This window comes from Neoarius graeffei, chromosome 27 (genome assembly GCF_027579695.1).
Source record: "Neoarius graeffei isolate fNeoGra1 chromosome 27, fNeoGra1.pri, whole genome shotgun sequence".
In the NCBI taxonomy this organism is placed as follows: domain Eukaryota; kingdom Metazoa; phylum Chordata; class Actinopteri; order Siluriformes; family Ariidae; genus Neoarius; species Neoarius graeffei.
The window spans coordinates 54,681,182-54,701,101 of record NC_083595.1 but is presented as its reverse complement, the minus strand read 5'-3'; the positions used below and the strand labels follow the sequence as shown (position 1 = coordinate 54,701,101).

General features: G+C 40.8%; 1 protein-coding gene across 2 annotated transcripts in view; it reads left to right on the top strand.

Moving 5' to 3' along the window:
• The window catches only part of cdh11 (cadherin 11, type 2, OB-cadherin (osteoblast)), a 146,482-nt gene that overhangs the window by 110,580 nt on the left and 15,982 nt on the right, over positions 1 to 19,920 (top strand). For both annotated transcript variants that reach the window (XM_060911914.1, XM_060911915.1), the window contains 6 exons: positions 703 to 870; positions 4,611 to 4,798; positions 7,589 to 7,842; positions 9,240 to 9,376; positions 11,028 to 11,149; positions 13,903 to 14,020. In XM_060911914.1, coding sequence (XP_060767897.1) covers positions 703 to 870; positions 4,611 to 4,798; positions 7,589 to 7,842; positions 9,240 to 9,376; positions 11,028 to 11,149; positions 13,903 to 14,020 — 987 coding nt within the window. The remainder of the gene's footprint in view (positions 1 to 702; positions 871 to 4,610; positions 4,799 to 7,588; positions 7,843 to 9,239; positions 9,377 to 11,027; positions 11,150 to 13,902; positions 14,021 to 19,920) is intronic.

Here is a 19,920-nt window from a genome sequence, read left to right as displayed (position 1 = left end):
CCAACGACAGCCCCAAAACATCACTGCTCTAGAGGAGATCTGCATGGAGGAATGGGCCAAAATACCAGCAACAGTGTGTGAAAACCTTGTGAAGACTTACAGAAAACGTTTGACCTCTGTCATTGCCAACAAAGGGTATATAACAAAGTATTGAGATGAACTTTTGTTATTGACCAAATACTTATTTTCCACCATAATTTGCAAATAAATTCTTTAAAAATCAGACAATGTGATTTTCTGGATTCTTTCCCCCCATTCTGTCTCTCATAGTTGAAGTATACCTATGATGAAAATTACAGGCCTCTCTCATCTTTTTAAGTGAACTTGCACAATTGGTGACTGACTAAATACTTTTTTGCCCCACTCTATCTATCTATCTATCTATCTATCTATCTATCTATCTATCTATCTATCTATCTATCTATACTTTTTTAAAAATAAAATTAGCTTAACATCAGTTTGACTCTCATGAAAATCAATAACACAGTAATGTAACAGCAGTGTCACAATGCTGTTTGTGGTCCTTGGAGTTGATCTCACAACCTTCTGGTCATTAGCACAGCTCCATTCTGAAGGGACTCGTGTTTTCTCACAGTTTATTTATGATTTATTTCAGTCTGTGTCATTTCCTTAAAAATGGATTTTGAGCTCGGATCCGTCCTCCGTGTCATCTCTGTGTTTGTGTGTGTGTTTTCTCTGCAGGGATTATCCGCACTGCGCTGCCCAACATGGACCGAGAGGCGAAGCAGGAGTACGATGTGGTCATTCAGGCGAAGGACATGGGGGGGCACATGGGCGGGCTCTCAGGGACAACACAGGTGAAGATCACGCTCACGGACGTCAACGACAATCCGCCCAAATTCGCACAAGGTCAGTGTTTCCTCAACACCTCACAGACCCTGATTTAAAGTGTGTGAGAGAGAGAGAGAGAGAGAGAGCTCTGTGTTAAACTGCACACTAAGCACAGAGATGTTATCTTTCTTTCTTTTTGTTGCTGAAATCTCTTCAATAAATCTGCTTGAGGTTTTGGTCACAGAGTCCCCGAGCTCTAACAATCAGCACAAAACCGTGTGTGTGTGTGTGTGTTGAAGGCTGTCCCACTAAAACAGTCATTTCCTGCTGCAGTAAGAACAAACTCTAAAACACCTGAAATAACACGGCTGTTAGCATCAGCACTGCGCCGATTCCACTGTTTACAGGAACATTTCAGTCCCATGTTCAGTCCATTTTTGTCAAAATGTTCCAATTTTAAATTGTATTTTTGTTTTTAATGCACAGCGATTTTTCTTTTGTCTGAAACTGTGTGTGGAAACCGTGTTTGAGGTTGGACTGTGCTGAATTAGCTTCCTTTCCAAAACAAACACTGAATTTACAGCTCATCTTAAATTCTCCCTTTGCTAATTGCTAGCAAATGACTGACATTATTCTGATTTATAGAGTTCACTTTTTGCATGATTTAGATTTCTGGAATTCGGCAGATGGCCTTATCTCAAGTGACTTCTGAAGGTTCTTTGCAGATTAAAGTTCAGTCGTTCAGGAAGAAGAAGTGGAGCTCTTTATCAGCTCTTCATCAGCTCCCTCAGAAGTTCATTCCACCCCTGAGAAGAGTCTTGATGCAGGTCCTCCTCGTATCCTGAGAGATGTTGAGACCAGGTTATGACCTCAGAGGAGGAACAGAAGAGGACCAAACACTCGCAACTCACTGAACCTCCAGAGCTCTGCGAGCGAGTGATGGATCTCTGTTGCTACACTGCAGCTATGCAGAAATAGCTTGAAGAACGTTACACTTTCTTTCTGTCAGGAGAAATGTTTATATCCATAAATATTCCAGATTAATGGAAGGAGTCTCCAGTGTCAGCACTTTGGATCAGTCAGAGGTGAAGATGTCAGGTGTTTACGCGTTCCAGTTACTCAGACACACAACACACACAGTCTGCATACATTTTGTCTGATTAACTTCCAAAGACAGAAGAGGATGAGTTTATAGCTGCTATAACATGAGTGAGAAGAGGAACAAGAGGAACTAACTTTACATTTCAAACTAAATTCCTGATGGTAGAGCTCAGGTGAGAGCTGGAACACAAATCTGGTAATTAGCATCTCATTGTAGCTTTGGAGAAGCCAATCAGAAGCTCCGGGCTGGAAAAAGCTGTGTGGTTTCAATTTTATTTTATTTTTTCATTTATTTTATTCTTCACTCGAGCCTTTTTTTCTCGCCTCAAGCTTTCTTGCCTGTGTAGGAGTTATTTTTATAAAAGCAGTCGAAGCCTTTGGCTTTGGAGAGACAGTGAGGAGAGCCATATGGTCCCTGTGCTCTGGCCTAGCCTCAGGCAGGTGTGTGTTTTACACACACACACATGCTCTTGATCATTCGTACACACACACTCGGTGTCTGGAGGCTCACAGGTGCCTGGCAGCTGAGCGATACCTCCACAGGTAGTGTTTATGTGTCAGTTCTCTTTTCTTCACAACAGTGACTCATGAACAGAGTGAACACTTTTCTTCTGTTTGGGGAAAAAAAAACAAGCACTTTTTAAATGTTTTTTTTTCACACTAAAGGTGCTTAAAAATGTTTCACAAACAAAACTTCATCTTCTTGGTTCCAACTTCATTCCAAAATAGCCACATTTTCTATTTATTTATTTATTTATTTATTTAAACAAAACTCGCGGTCTTTCCTTCGCAGTGACGATGTTCAGTTGTGTTTTGTCCTAAATTTCCACTTGGCTTCCTGTTTCCTGCTTTCACTTAATTATCTAAAATCTTTGTAATAATTATTTTATGTCTGACATAAACACTGTTTCTGATTTATTCCCTCCACACTGACTGGACTCTCCTGAGCCTAAAAGGCCGAACAGCTGAGTGCTTGCTGGACAAATCGTTAACCTCCGTCGTCATCGAGCGTACATCAATATTTCCAGTTGCTTAGCAACTGTTTTGTCATGATTTTAGCCAACTTTACCTTCCTTGAGTCAAGTTCACGAGTTTGAGTTGAGAGGGCTTGAATTCTGGCTGTCAGGATTCTGGAGTTGAGGATCGGGGGGTTTCGAGTTCCACACTGTGATCATGAATTAAACAGAATGTTCTAGAACGGGCTGCAAAACACATCAAGGCCCAGTGATGGAGGTTCTGATCCAGTCTACCAAATAAAGTTATATCATAAACTGTGTTCCAAATGAAAAGGATTGAAATTGAGATGAAATATTCAAGGAAAAACAAGCGCAATTATTCTGTTGTTCCTATAGGGGGCAGTAATTATAGGTGTTGTTGTTTTTTTTTATTCTATTTTAAAAGACAAAGGTCCTATGACTCCTCTAGTTCTACATGGAGCTTGGTGGTGTTGTGGTAAATGCCTTGTCTCTGAGCTTGAAGGTTGCTGGTTTAAGTCCAGCTGTGTGTGTGTGTGTGTGTGTGAAAGAGAGTTGTTGGCTGGGGGAGGTAATGAAGAATGACTGGACTAAAACTGAGGGTGATAGTTTTTTAAACTGGGTTCTTTATATGCAAAACTAAGTTCAACTACTCTCCTTGAGTGGATTTCTTACACACCCACCAACTCCTGAGCCTTCTACGCTCACATCCTGGAGACCTGGCTGGGGTTTGAATCAGCAACCTCTCAACCCCAACAGGTTGCTCACCCACATGAGCCACAGGAGCTCACACACATGGCGTGATTTTGAGAACCTTTCACTTCTGGGTTCTGAACCCATACCTAAAGTGAACTCAAAAGCAGGGACTCAAACCAGAGATAGGGCACACCACAGCATGCAACACTAACCACTGCACGACAGGAAGTGATATAGCTCACTGGAGTTTTGTCTTGATGAAAGACTCAACGTGCAACAACTAATAACATTTAAGTTGGTGCGTATTTATAGAATGCATTCACAATCACAGTATTTTCATACCCAGTTCTCATATCCAAAATATCACACATGGGCTTTGACCCCCAAAACACGACTCTCCCTGCAGGAACTCCATTTTTCATCACAACACCAGTCAGGGGCACAGGAGGAGGTTGGAGGATGGACATTTGATCTTATAAATGACTCAGAATAATTTGTATAGCTAAAGGATCGTCACTTCTCAGCTTTCTCTCTTTGGTTGAATCCCAAGCTCAGGTTTGAGCAGAAGGGAACTGGGTTCAAGAATTTACATGAGGGTCCATTCCAGGAGGAATGTATTCCAGGGAAATGATGGAATTTTAAAACCATAAACATGAGGAGTCTCATAATAACAAACTCAACACTTTTCAATCAGGGGTCATAACGTCATGCACCTTCCAAATGTTCATCTCAGCAGGTTGTGGGGTTGTGACCCACACTCCCTCTGACTCCTCTGTTTCTCTGTCCTACACTTTGTGTGTTTCCACCCAGGCCTTCAGCACTTGTCTCCTCAAATCCCAGTTGGGGTTTGAACCAACAACCTCCTGAGACAAAAAAACAAACAAAAAAAACTGTAAAGATGGAAGGATTTATTGTAATAAACTGCTTTGAGCCAAACAAAGTTGAAGATTTAATTGTTTTATTTATTTCTTTAAATGGTTTTTAACTTTGCTAAGTAGTGTACATTACTGTGGCCGCTCATACACAGACTGTGTGTGTGTGTTGTAGGTGTGTATTCGATGTCTGTGATGGAGGATAAAGTGCCGGGTGAGGAGGTGGGCCGTCTGAAGGCCAGAGATCTGGACCTGGGAGAGAATGGGCTGGTGGAGTACACACTGCTGGACGGAGACGGAATGAACACCTTCGAGATCAGCAAAGACTCCGAGACTCAGGAGGCCGTCATCAAACTGAAGAAGGTGTGAGAGAGAGAGAGAGAGAGAGAGAGAGAGAAAGAGTAATTAGTTTCACTAGTGGTTAGTAGACTAAAGAGGGATTTGTTTATCTCTGAAAGAGTGAGGGATGGAGAGAGAAAGAGTAACAGTGAAAGTTAAAAAGTGAAAAGAAAAGGTCGAGGAGAGACAGAGAGCAGGAAAGAGTGAGAAGGAGAGAAAGAAGCATAGAGAGAGCTGCAGGTAGAGAAAGGAAGAATAGAAAGTGTAAGAGGCAGGAAAGGTGTGTGATAGATAAGGGATGGAGTGAAAAAGATAGATAGATAGATAGATAGATAGATAGATAGATAGATAGATAGATAGATAGATATGTGAGCTGTCGGACTCTAGTGAGACTGCTCTCTCTGTTCCCGTCTGTGATTATGACTTGTATTATTAGAGAGAGAGAGGGAGGGGAGAGAGAGAGTGTGTGTGTGTTTCAGCTAATCTGCTCCATTTGTTGTGACGGCTGTAGAAAACTGTAGACTTTTTTTTGAGTCAGTGAATCAATCGATCAGTGAATCAATCAATCAATCAATCAATCAATCAATCAGTCAATTAATCAATCAGTCAATTAATGAATCTATAAATGAACCTGTCGAGTTTTGTAATTAACTCCTGAATCACTCATTAAAAACAAACACTAGAATGCAACAAGAAAAGATCAGTGAGGTGTGCGGGTTTCCTGCTGCCATAACGGAGCCAAAATGCTGGCCATAAACACAGGGAATTCTGGGTAATGGAGACTCTGTAGTGGCCAAATTAAATGGTGAGAAAATAACAGTGAGGAACAACAGGAGATAAGGTGTGTGTGTGTGTTGAAACACACAGCAGTGCCAGAATATTTCGCTTTTATTTCAGAAACAGAAGGATGATTCTCGGCAGAAACAATCAGCGCCACGCACCAGAGTTTCTCTCAATAACGTAACGTGGGGCTGATACACCTCTCGGGAAATCATCACCTTTTGCTCTTCAAAGCGTTCTGTAAATTAAAGTCGAAATTACTGACAGAATTGCCAGCGTTTTAATCAACTATTCTGTGTGAAGCTTTGCCAGTGCTGATTAGCTTCAGCTGTTTGGATATGAGGAGCCAAATAAAAGACGGTGCTGATGGAGGGAGAGAGAGAGAGAGAGATCGGCTGTGTCCTGAACACTAAGGGTTAAAAGCAGAACACTCTGTCAGAGTGCGTTTTAACAACATCACCAACGACACGCCAACGCAGAGCAGCGAAACCTCACTGAGAGCCGCGGTACAGTGATGACATCATAACAACTGTCAACTCTGCTAATCTACTCGCTAATCACATGCTAGCTTACAGGCTAATCAGTGGCTAGCAAACCCACAATGCTAAGATTGATATCTGATGTGTGTGTGGGCTTCACTGAACACCATCCGACTGGAACGACTGAACCACACAGAACCATAGAACCACGGTGATTATGCCATGAAAGAAAGAGAAAGAAAGAAAGAAAGAAAGAAAGAAAGAAAGAAAGAAAGAAAGAAAGAAAGAGAATAGTTGAATGAACAAAAAATGAAAAAGAAAAGAATGAAAAAGAAGTAAAGCAAATAAAGAGCTTAAAAGAAGCAGGAGAAATAAAGTAACAATAAAGAAGGAAAGAAAAATATTAAATAAATAAAGAAGAAGAACAGTAAGGTGTGTGTTGGTCATGGTGTGTGTCCTCTATATGTACATTTATTCCATCTCAATATTCATAAATTTACAATAGCACCCCAAACACCCTTTCACTCACACTGATGTGTGTGTGTGTGTGTGTGTGTGTGTGAGAGAGACATTCCTCAGCATAGATTTATCATTAATCTTCTTATTTATGAGTCAGTGGTTGTTTTTGCTTCATATTTTCTCGTGTGATTGTGAGTCAGTGACTCGTGCAGCTCATTTTTACACCTAAACAATAATTCATGATTAGTTCAATTCAGTCCACTCAACACGGTGAGTATCAGTGAATCATTGAGCCAGGTGATCATCATTAACGTAACCCCTAAGTTTAACAAAAAAAGACATCACAGAGCTAAAATCAGGAGCACTTAGAATTTAGACTCACTTAGCACCAGCATTGGACATGGACGGGGCGTGGCCTAAAGTCTGAAGGTGGAGCTTGTATATGAGAAGTGAATCGAATCAGAATAAAGTTTCCATTTCATTTGTGTTTATTTTCTGAAACATTTTGTACAAATGGTGTTATTTAGACAATAAAAGAATGAATCAGTGAAAGAAACAGTGGGATTGTGAAAGAAAGAAAGAAAGAAAGAAAGAAAGAAAGAAAGAAAGAAAGAAAGAGAGAAGGTGGTTTCTTCAATCACAGTTTATTAAAAATAATTCTTTGACACATTCAGTTGAATCAGTGAATCAATCCATCTATAAATGAATCATAGTGTTCAGTGATAAATGATTCAGATGCTTTGCTGCTTCTCAGCACTGAATCGAACTCACTTGACTCTTTTATTCCCATTTCGAGGGTCATTTATATTCTTGGCACGTCTTTAATGTAAACAATAAACCTGCTAATGTATTGCTAATTCCACTCGTGTGACTGAAATAATTCATTTACCCGTTCTTCTTGCATTTTTATTGCATTAACACGAAACTGTGACTCGTTATATTTCCAGCCTGTAGATCTAAACTCATTAGCACGCTTGGCACGTTTTCCACCGTAAACAATATTTCATCAGTAATTAAATCAGCATGGCATTCTGATTAATGGCATCAGAGCACAAAAATACAGAACACTGGACTGAAATGTCATTTATAATTCCAGCACGTGGACTTTGAGACGAAGCGGTCGTACACGCTGAAGGTGGAGGCGGCAAACCCGCACGTGGACCCTCGCTTCATCAGCTGGGGGCCGTATAAAGACACGACGGTGGTGAAAATCTCTGTGGAGGATGCTGACGAGCCGCCGACCTTCATGGCTCCTGGGTACAGTTTTGAGGTGGAGGAGAATGCGCCAGGGGGAACCGTGGTGGGACGAGTACACGCCAAGGACACTGATATCGCCAACAGCCCCATCAGGTAGCGCGCACATACGCAAAACACACACACAACCATGGAAAGGTTCAAAGCTCGAAGAATGTTAAAGAGGCAGTTTGTAATTTTTTGAATTGCTTCAAATTGTATTTAAAATGCATCACTATTAAATGCAAAATGGTGGTTTGCGCTCTCTACTGCCTGCGAGGAAAATTGCACTTACAATCACAAGCCTTCTATTTTCTATTATTCTATCCACATTCACTGGATATGAGCAATCGCATGCTCTGATTGGCTACTCTACTACTCAGCTATCAGCTCATATCCCGTGAGTAGAGAAAAACAAAATGGCGGTGCGTGTTACTGAAGCAGCTGAAAACAAAATAAAAAAACCTCTACTCGAAAACAAAACCCCAAAAAATACAAAAAAAAAGGCAACAAAATATGGGATGAAAGTATTTGATTGTAAGAACGTATATAATTGTTTTTAAAGAATTATCACAATTTTCACAAATTGCTCCTGTCATTTTGCCAGTTTGTTTACATTCTAAGTAGAAATTATTTTCTTGGATGTTTTGTATAAAGTTTTTATTTATTGAATTTGCAAAAAATAAAAATGCTCTGTTTTTCAAAATCCAGTGAATGTGGAGAGAATAAAACAGTTATTCCACTCAGTCTTATCGTACATGGATTATAGACAACTCGGTGCTACGCGCCTCGTTGCCTATCAGCTCATGAAGACTCGATTTCATGGAATTACTGTTAAATAGCTGCTCTTATAGCTGGGGCGGAGCCTATTTACGGTAGAAAATCTTAACACAACCCTGAAAGAATAAAACAACAAAACTGTTGATATTATTATTATTATTATTATTATTATTATTATTATTATTATTAATAATATGTAAATATTATATTGTGTATCACATTCACTGCTAAGTATGTAAATCAGGTCAGCTGAGCCCCGCCCCTTTTATTAATTCCAATAATAACACAGTGGGAGTGGTTCAAAATGCAAACGTACAAATGTTAACTGAACAAAACAGTTTATTCTTCTTATACTGCAACAATTTGCAAACAATTAGCCATTACCTTTGTAACATGGAACATTTACTGTCCATGGAACATTTAATGTTTAAGTCAGTTCCTGTTCTCACTTGTGTTATAGCAGCTATAAATGGTCATTCCTTCTCCAGTCTCACTTTATTCTCTCTCTTGACGTGAAAAATCGCAGCATAATGATTACACTTTTAACGATATATATATATATATATATATATATATATATATATATTTTTTTTTTTTTTAATGCGGTGTATCCTGAGTAACAGATTCGTATTCGTGCATAAACCCTGCTGTTCCATGCCGTTATTTTTTCCTGGAGTTTTTCTTTCTGTGCTCCGTCTCCGAACTCTACACGTCTCTTTCTTGTGTTTTTGTAGATATCTAATCCTTCGCTACACAGATCTGGAGGAGTTTTTCTCCATTAACCCTGAGGACGGCATCATCAAAACCACAAGGCCTCTGGACCGGGAGACTCAGGCTTGGCACAACATCTCCGTGAGCGCTACAGAGATTGGTAACGCCTCTGCACTCGCCTTTTAGGGCCTCCTAATTACAGAGCAGTCTTGTTTTTCTCATTCTTTCCTTCGCCACACTGGCCAGACTTTTCCTCCACCCGGCTTTCGTGTGGTCAGCGCGGCTCTGGGCCTCTGATTTCCTGCACAGATTGCATTTTAAAACCCGTAATCATGCCTTTATTTGTGTGCAAAGAATGCTGTTTAGTTCAAAAATAGATTTATTTAGTGAGCAGTCGGTGGCTGTATTTAAGCTGAGCCCTGTGTGTGTGTGTGTGTGTGTGTGTGTGTGTGTGTGTGAGAGAGACCATTTAATTTCTCTCTCCATGGTTGGTAGTAAATTCCCTGCCAGGATTGTAATAATATATCAGTATAACGGTACACCATGAGCATGAAGGTTAAAATACTCTTCATTACTGTCATAATAACGTCCTGCTCATGGTTTCTGTCCACGTCTACACAATAATACACACACGCGGTCACGTACATGTACACACCCATACACAATGACATTCAGACTCACACTCACTCCTGCTCACTGACACACTCAGTCACACACACTTACAAACTCTCATATTCACTCAGTCACGCTCACACACACCCTCATAAACTCATACGCTTACAAACTCTGAGTCAAACACACACACTTATTCTCATGTGCAAACTCAGGAGTCGGATTTGTATAAAAATTCACAAATAAACGTCACACGATTCACAAATGTGTTAAATGACTCTCAAATAAGCATCACGCGATTCACAAATGCATTAAATGATTCACAGATAAACGTCACATGATTCACAAATGCATTAAATGATTCACAGATAAACGCCACACGATTCACAAATGCATTAAATGATTCACAGATAAACACCACACGAGTCACAAATGCATTAAATGATTCACAGATAAATGCCACACGATTCACAAATGTGTTAAATGACTCTCAAATAAGCATCACACAATTCACAAATGCATTAAATGATTCACAGATAAACGTCACACGATTCACAAATGCATTAAATGATTCACAGATAAACACCACACGAGTCACAAATGCATTAAATGATTCACAGATAAACACCACACGATTCACAAATGTGTTAAATTACTCTCAAATAAGCATCACACAATTCACAAATGCATTAAATGATTCAGAAATAAACATCACACAAGTCACAAATGTGTTAAATGACTCTCAAATAAGCATCACACGATTCACAAATGCGTTAAATGATTCAGAAATAAACATCACACAAGTCACAAAAGCGTTAAATGATTCATGAATAAATGAACCTTTATTTACAGAGTGATGAACCTGCATTTACAAGCCACTCACTGTTTGTGAATTTTTGAGACTTTCTTTACACGGTTCTTCACAAGGCTGTTCTCACCAGTCTAATCAGACATCTCGTACAATTTCAGCCTGAATGTAAATTCGAGGGTACGACCGAACGCCATCACACTGCATGTCACCATGGGACGTCAGCTGGGTGTCTGTTACAGCACTGTATAGCCAACTTTTAGCTAACGCTAGTGTTATGCGCCACATCACTGACTATTCAAACTCTAAGATATTTAATCATGCACAGCAGTAATGATTTTATCACATTTTCCCTGAGCTTGTGCAATAACTTCACTTTCCTGTCTTTCAGGTGGACATCACCAGGACGCTAAAGTACGAGTGAACATCAAAGTAAAGGATGTGAACGATAACGCGCCGGAGTTCGCCACTCAGGATGAAGTGCTCATGTGTGAAAACGTGAATCCTGGAACGGTAACACTCTTCATCTCCCTCTTCTCTCCCAGCGCCGTTATGTCACTGACTGAGTCGCTTTAGCTTTAAAAAATAAAAAGAGCTTTTAGAAGAAACATGATTCATCTAGACAACTAATATTTTATGTATGCACTCTATAACCTTCTTTTTGAAATAAAGGGAAATTTGCATAACTATTGTGCAGCTCTGCTGTTGGAAAGGGTCAGACTTCATTAAGTGTGAGACGTCGTTCACACGTTTCGGATCTGTCAGAAACGTCGCTCTTTCCCCTGATTCCTTTGAGAACCGTGCATTTACAGACAACACACACCAAAGACGTTTACAAAGTCAAACTCTGACAGAACGTACTGCACACTGATGGAACTTGAAATTTGGATGAATTTTAATGAGGAAAGGAAACATATGACTTCTGACTCCACCCCGAAATGTAGCCTTAATCTTTGGAAGTTTTCATGCTAATGGAACGTTAAAAATTTGCAAAGAATCGTCCAGAGCATCTAAGTTTGAAATAATAGGAACTTTCAGACCAAACAGTTTGAGGGACTTATTGAGGACCGTCCCCCTGGGGATCTCCCTGAGAATTTCACACCTTCTAGTGCTTCTTTTTTCCTTTGTTTGTAGTCACACCACCAGTAGGAACTCTGAAGTTCTGTAAGCCGGCTTGTTAGCATGATGTTTGCTTAGATGCATCAAAATCATGTTGTATTTCCTCCATCGCATCTCGGATCAGGAAATCCAGGACGTCACTGTTGCTCCATTGATTCGTGTTCTTTTAAGAGCTGTTGTTTACACAGCTAACATTTTACACAGATTCTTAAAAATGGTGGTTGCTGGTGCTGCACTGGCTTGTGTTCAACCAATCACTGTACACTTCCATCACTCAGGGTTCCTCTGACACTGGGAGAGGACCAACCCTGAAGTAGGAGCTAAAAAAGTCCTTCAAAATGGCGTTCTAAGAACTATGATCATCCTCAGGTCCTGCAGTGTGGACACATAACAAAGGGAGAACTTCCTCCAACAGTTCTAAGAATATACACTCTCTGGCCACTTTAATAGGAACGTGTTGTTGGTTCTAAGATCCCTGTTCTTGGCTGCAGGAGTGGAACCCAATGTGTTCTTCTGCTGTTTCATGCTGAGATGCTTTTCTGCTCACCACGGTTGTAAAGAGTGATTATATGAGTTACTATATCCTTCCTGGCAAAAACACTCGACCCAATCTGTCCATTTCCCTCTGACCCTCTCTTATCAACAAGGCATTTGTTTCCACCCACAGAACTGTCGCTGATTCACTCACTCAGTGTTTTTTGTTTTCTGCACCATTCTGTGTAAACTCTAGAGACTGTTGTGTGTGAAAACCCCAGGAGATCAGCAGCTTCTGAAATACTTAAACCAGTCCATCTGGATCAAACCAGCACCCATACCACAGTGAGAGAAAGTCACACTGTCAGATCACAATGTTTCCCGTTCTGATGTTTGAACCTTGTGAACATTAACTGAAGCTCTTGATTTGTATCTGTGGGATTTGATGCTTCAGGGGATCGGCTGATTAGAGAACTGCAGAAAACAGCAGGTGGATGTCGGGGTGTTCCTAATAAAGTGGCTCATGATTGTATGGAAAAGCTCATATTATTAGCTTGAAGAAAAAAAAAAACAGACACTGATCTTTGATGCCAAATTGTTATCTACAGAAATCCTTTATAGTTCTTTTTATCTTCCTGAACGGCTATATGAAGAAACATACCACACAGGGTTCCTCTGTAATGGCCCTTTTCCACTACCCTTTTTCAGCTTGCTTCAGCTCACTTCAGCCCGACACGGCTCGCGTTTCGACTACCTCAGAGCAGCACGACTCAGCTCGCTTCAGCCCTGCTCAGCACCCAAAACTCGCACGATTTTGGAGTGGGGCTGAAGCGAGCCAAACCGAGCCGAGTGAGGCTGGGGGCGTGAGCAGACACTCCCCTGTGCACTGATTGGTGAGGAGGAGTGTCCTCACATGCCCACACACGCCCCGCGAGCGCGCTGGGATCTGTAAACACCGTAAACCTGGAAGAAGAAGAATTACGAATTACGAGAATTTCTGAAGCCTTATGCGCCTCGCCTCATCTATACGCTCTTGCCAGTATCTGTTGGCGTTGTCGGTGACAACAAGCCACAGCACCAAGACCAGCAACACTAACGACTCCATGTCCTCCATGTTTATTGTTTACTCTCCGGGTCGTGAGACTACCGCTTAAAAGGTCACTGATGTCACTGTTTGCGCCGCCTAACGACATCACATGACGTCCACCCACTTTCGCTAACTCCACCCAATGTGTCCACCCACTTCCAGCCAGCACGGTTCAGTGCGGTTGTAGTCGAAATGCAACTCCAACAGCCCCACTCAGCTCGACTCAGCCCGACTCAGCACGGCACGGCTCAGCCCGACTCAGCCGCGTTGGTAGTGGAAAAGCGGCATGAGAAACAGTTCCAAGTAGAACCCTTTCGATACCCCAAGAACCTTTATCTACTGATAGATGAGTATAGTGATGTAAACGAGTCCAGTATTTTTGGATTATATCTGACAGTATGTGAATAAATACAGCAAACATCTTTTACAGAATGAAAAATGGGATAAGGGTGATATTTCTTGTGTTGTTCTAATGTTGTGTGTTTATTATTTAACACAAAGGGTCAGAATTTGACATGTTTTCATGAATAAGCTGGAGTTTGAACTGTTGCGTTATTTGTGACGTGCTGATTGGTCGCCTCCGCAGGCCATTAAGACGGTGAGTGCGGTGGATAAAGATGAGATGGCACACCGGCAGCATTTCCACTTCAGTCTCTCTCCCAAAGTGGCCAATAACCACAACTTCTCTCTGAAGGACAACAGAGGTGAGAACATCGCTGCCTTACACACTGTTTACGCAAGTGAGCTTTCTGCACTGTCGTAGATGCTTCTTAAAAAAAAAAGTCGAAAGTCTAAAGTATACACCAACATGTTTGTTTGTTTTTAGGTGGAATAAAACTCCACTGTTTATCCTGTGTTGTGTATTTTATGACACGGCTTTGTTCAATACTTGATTCTGATTGGTCAGTTACAGCTTGTTATTTTTACAGTGTGCTGTTTCTGAATAGCAGACCGTTACTATGGACTACATCCGATCACAGCAATCAGCAAAAAGACGTCCAGTAAAACGTTGCTTTAATAATTGAATGAATGTCAGCTGGTTTGAGACATTCTCGGAAAAAAAAAATACTCCTTCAGTGAACATGAAAGATTTTTTTTTCTAATATTAATTTTAATGTCCAGTTTAACATGAATTGTAACATAAACAGACTAATCTTACTCAGGCTACAGAGTTCACGCTCCTAAATGTGTTTAGTTAGTAGCTGTGTAATAAGACGGATCGGCAGTTGGGGTTTATTTGGCGATGATGTACAGTGAGCGAGTCGGTCCTTATCCCTGACATGCTGTACATAAACCACATCAACACACAACGCAACTGTTTCACAACAACCGTATCCATATCATCATACACATTAGCGTCATTATGGCTTTATGTAGCTTTTACAGATTGATATGTTATAATGTCCAAGAAACTACAATTAATAAAGTTCATAAATATACATATTCCTATTATTGTGTGTTGAATAGTAGCATTATTGTTTGGTTACTGAAACACACAAGTGAGAACAAATTCGAACCATCTATTAATGGTATATTCTGGATTAAGGTAAACGGTAAATAGCTCAATTTTTTTTATTTTTAGACTTTGCTAGGTAGCTTCTTTGTTTACATTCATCATCTGGTGCTGTTGCTAATGAACACAACACCAGTAAACTCACTAGCTCATGTTAGCAACAACGTAGATTCATGCGGTAGGCTACTGATTCTGACAGGTGAACAACGCCTACCGATTTTATTTCTAAAAATGAATGCATTACAAAATAATCAGTGAACACTGTTGGATTCGCTCTTCTGATCTCTCTTCAGCTGTTTTCAGCACACGGGATACGTGTATACAGTGTCAGATAGTCATGTTAAGTGAAGCCAAGAGCCAATGGAACGGCGCGATAATGATAATGATGTTGAACCTAAATCGCATCGCTCTATCGCACCATTCCACTGGTTCTCGTTATGGTTCCAGCCAATCAGCAATGAGCTCACATGCTACAACAAATCGTAGAAGTGTTTATAAACATCAAACACAATCTGGTGATCATCAACCATGAAATCTCCAAAGAAAAAAAAAAAATTCGCAATGACAGCAAGTTCAAGGCGACTTGGTCATCGGATCATCAGCATCAGAGCGTCGAGGTGAGGAGAGAGGCAGCATTCTGTGAAGTCCAGCACGTCAGTCCGATTTCTCCATCAGGTTTCTTCAAATATGGCACTCAGAATGCAGGAGAACGCACCATTTTATACCATTTTTTCCCCAAATTTTCCCCTGGACCCCCTAGAAGGGCGTGACTGTGTCACACAATCTGATCTACTGCTTTTCATTCACTGAGGATTGTCAAGTCTGGACCAGTCAGGGCGTGTGCAGAGCACGATGACGATCATCACTTTATTGTACTTTAGTGTGTATATACCGTCCACTGTCCATCAGCTCACTGACGTATCTGGAAGAGGAACAGTTGTGTCGTCGCGGTCTACAGCAGGAGAAGGTCCCACACACACTGATGGTTTATCTGGAGTTGGACAACAGATGTTTGATCTGTCCATTAAAATGGAGCGCGAGTGTACAGCGCCATGTTTTTAACATTTACAGCCAGTGGGTTTGAGCATTCGTGTTTGGCTTCAGACACACAGCACATGCTGCCTGTTTTCCCACAGAGGTGTCAAAAAGCTCCATTAACACACTCGGTTTGTTTATTTTTCCTCAAAGTCCCGTTGTCTGGACCTGAATAAGACGGAACACTGAAATGTTGCTGAAGCTAGTGTTCACTAAAGCAATCATCTGATGTCACGAGACAAATAAAAGCAACAAGAAAGAAGTTTTTCACTCACACGGTTGTTTCTCATTACATCATACACATTACACACTCGTTTAGGGCGGCACGGTGGTGTAGTGGTTAGCGCTGTCGCCTCACAGCAAGAAGGTCCGGGTTCGAGCCCCGTGGCCGGCGAGGGCCTTTCTGTGTGGAGTTTGCATGTTCTCCCCGTGTCCGCGTGGGTTTCCTCCGGGTGCTCCGGTTTCCCCCACAGTCCAAAGACATGCAGGTTAGAATAGCGTGGGGTGGCCTGAGGCTGAGGTGCCCTTGAGCGAGGCCCCGAACCCCTGACTGCTCCCCGGGTGCTGTAGCATAGCTGCCCGCTGCTCTGGGTGTGTGTGTGTGTGTGTGCTCATTGCTCACTTATGTGTGTGTTCACTGCTTCAGATGGGTTAAAGGCAGAGAGGAATTTCACATGTGATGAATAAAGTTGTTCTACTTCTTTTGGTGTTTAATCGCTTGCTCGTGTGTGTGTGTGTGGTGAATAATAATAATAATAATCAATGCTTTGATTAAACATTTAAGAAGAAATTGTGAAGTTCAATCAGTACAAGTTTATTTTTATACTTAAAAATAAAGTTTAAAAATATAAAAAATAAGTATATAATATAAAAAAAGTTTCCCCATATAAAACTCTCTTTTACTTAAAAAAATCATTAACTTCCATTTTGAAGTGAGTGATGAACTTGATGAGAGACATTCAGTGTCCCGAGCATCAGAACCGCAGGAGAAAAGCACGTGATAAAGCTCTTTAAATGGACCTTTTAAAGTCGGAGATAAACGCTCTTTACAGACGGCTCTTTAGGTGTCTGTGGAGCAACAGAACAGAAGTGAAGAGAGAAAGAGCGAGGGATAATGTATATACAGCTCTCTCTCTCCTCTGTGGGATTGGTTATAATGAGAGTGGAAACGAGCTCTTTTTCACTCGCCACGTTTCAAACGCTGATGATGCGACTGAGACGGATCGAGGCGCTCAGACGGACTGCTGTTATCGGAGACTCTTTAAAAATCGAGGGTTTTTTTTTTTCAAATCCGATCGTTTATCTCGGTGTTCAATGTGTCCAGTGTGAAACCTTTAACTTCCTGTTATCACGGGAGGTTTAATGAAAGTCAGTGGTGAACTGAACGTCCTCATTTCCATCTTCACCCTGAGCTCATTATTCGGATCCGTATCAGGAAAACTGCGTTAAAATGAAGAGTTTTAATCACATGACCACAAAAGCTCTAATTTTTAATCACAGCTGTATTCAGAGACACGTTCTATATGAACAGAAGAATTTAAATGAAAATATTTAACAGTTATTCCATGAAATCGAGTCATACATGAGCTGGTAGCCGACGAGGTCAAATGACGTAGCACCAAGATTGAGTGGAATAACTGTTTTATTCTATCAACATTCACTGGATTTTGAGAAACGGAGCATTTTTATTTTTATTTTTTACAAATTCAATAAGTAAAAACTTTACACAAAATGTCTGACAAAATAATTTCCACTTAGAATGTAAACAAACCGGCAAAATGACTGGAGCAATGTGTGAAAAATGCGATAATAATAATAATAATTCTTGAAACAAAAACAGATATGTTCTTACCATCAAATACTTTTATTCCATATTTTGTTGCTGTTTTTGTATTTTTTGGGGTTTTCTTCTTCTTCAGGGTTTTTTGGCAGTTGGCAAACCAACTTAAAGGTGCATTACCTCCACCAGCTGGGCTGGAGTGTGGAACAGGAGATATTCTGGAAAGGAAAAAACAAAACAAAGCAAAAAAACTATATTCTTTGATCTATTACTGTTTCTTTTAAATACTTGATCACAATTTGGGGGTTTTATTTCGTCCTCGGTTGGTTCAGCAAAACACTCTGCCATATTGTTTTTCTCTACTCACAATATATGAGCTGATATCCTAGTAGTAGTAGTAGAGTAGCCAATCAGAGTGTGTGATCACTCATATCCAGTCACTGTGGAATAAATTAAAGTGTAACAGGTCAGCAGAGTGCTGTTGCTCGGATACGGAAGATTATCGACACGACACGTCATGACTATGATTTAGCGAGCTAGGAGGTAGCTGAAGCTGTTTGGCTTTTTATTTACACTAATTTTCCTCAGATATCTGACCAGATCATTAAGATCAGTTATTAAAATCACAACGAAGATCACGCTCCGATATTCAGGAGCATCAACAGTGTGTGAATGGTTTGTGATCCCTGAGATACAGCAAGATTTTTGTGCATCCATTCCATCCATCACCGCTTATCCTGTGCAGGGTCGCGAGCTGGATCCTATCCCAGCTGACTATGGGCGAAAGGCGGGGTTCACCCTGGACAAGTCTCCAGGTCATCACAGGGCTGACACATAGACACAGACAACCATTCACACTCACATTCACACCTACGCTCAATTTAGAGTCACCAGTTAACCTAACCTGCATGTCTTTGGACTGTGGGGGAAACCGGAGCACCCGGAGGAAACCCACGCGGACACGGGGAGAACATGCAAACTCCACACAGAACGGCCCTCGCCGGCCACGGGGCTCGAACCCGGACCTTCTTGCTGTGAGGCGACAGCGCTAACCACTACACCACCGTGCTGCCGATTTTTGTGCAATAAACTGAATTTACACTTCAAACATTACACCTTAAAAATTAGTTTTAAAATAATCACTCACGCACACGCGCACACACACACACACACAATATTATGCTGTTAGAAACCCAATTTCTTGCTTATTTATTTATTTTTAATATTAATAAATAAAATGTTTATAATTTGTATTCTTGTAGAATTGTATAGTTTTCCTTAATGATTGGCTGATTTTATTAGTTTAGTATTTTATTAAAAGCACATTGGTCTTTTAATATTTTATATATGAAGCACTTGCAGATTTTTGGACGAAGATAAAAATAAATAAATACATAAAATGTAAATGCATTTATTATTATTATTATTATTATTATTATTATTATTATTATTAATAATAATAATAATAATAATCTACTGCAAGCAAATTTGCATTGTTAATTTTGCATTTTTTTTTCTTCCCCAAGGTAAAGCATTCGACTACAGTCCTCATGGGCATAAATATAATTTCCCGGGGAGCTCAGATTTATTTATTTATTTAATCATTTACATTAACATGCGATCTCAGACACTGAGACGTTTCAGACGCTTTAGAATGATCTATTTTGGACAGATTCTTTGTCCCTACACTGATCCCTCAGTAATAATAATAATGATTACATCATCGTACGACAGAACGCTAACTGCCGATATCAGACCTGAGCTCCAAACAGCTCCTTGTGTATCACCCCCCCCCCAGGCGAGACCCACAGGAGCCGTTTGTTCCTGTTCTCAGTGACGACTCTGTGCTTTACTGGACCCATGGTAATCTTCCACAGAGAATATTATACAGAAAGCTAATAGATAAGCGGAGATTGATAGAGTGGTTAGAGCGTGTCACACCGTCTGAGCACTGAAGGCGTCTCATTAGAGCTCTGAAGACAACGACTCCACGGGGAGGGAAAATTACTGATCCGCAGGCCCCTAAATGAACTCGCTCCATCTTTCCTCCGAGTGTATGACCTTGCGCTCTGGGAAAGCGTGTTGGCACTCATCCATCCACTTTTCCCCTGCTGGAATAAAACCAATATGCCGTCCTCCACCGCCGCTCTGATTACACTTCCAGCAGCAGATGAATGTTCTGTTCACTAATTTCACTGTTCTGTGCCATTGACCCACACGAGCTCTTTAGATTTTATAGCAGGAACCCTGTAACGATCATCATAAAACACAGATTC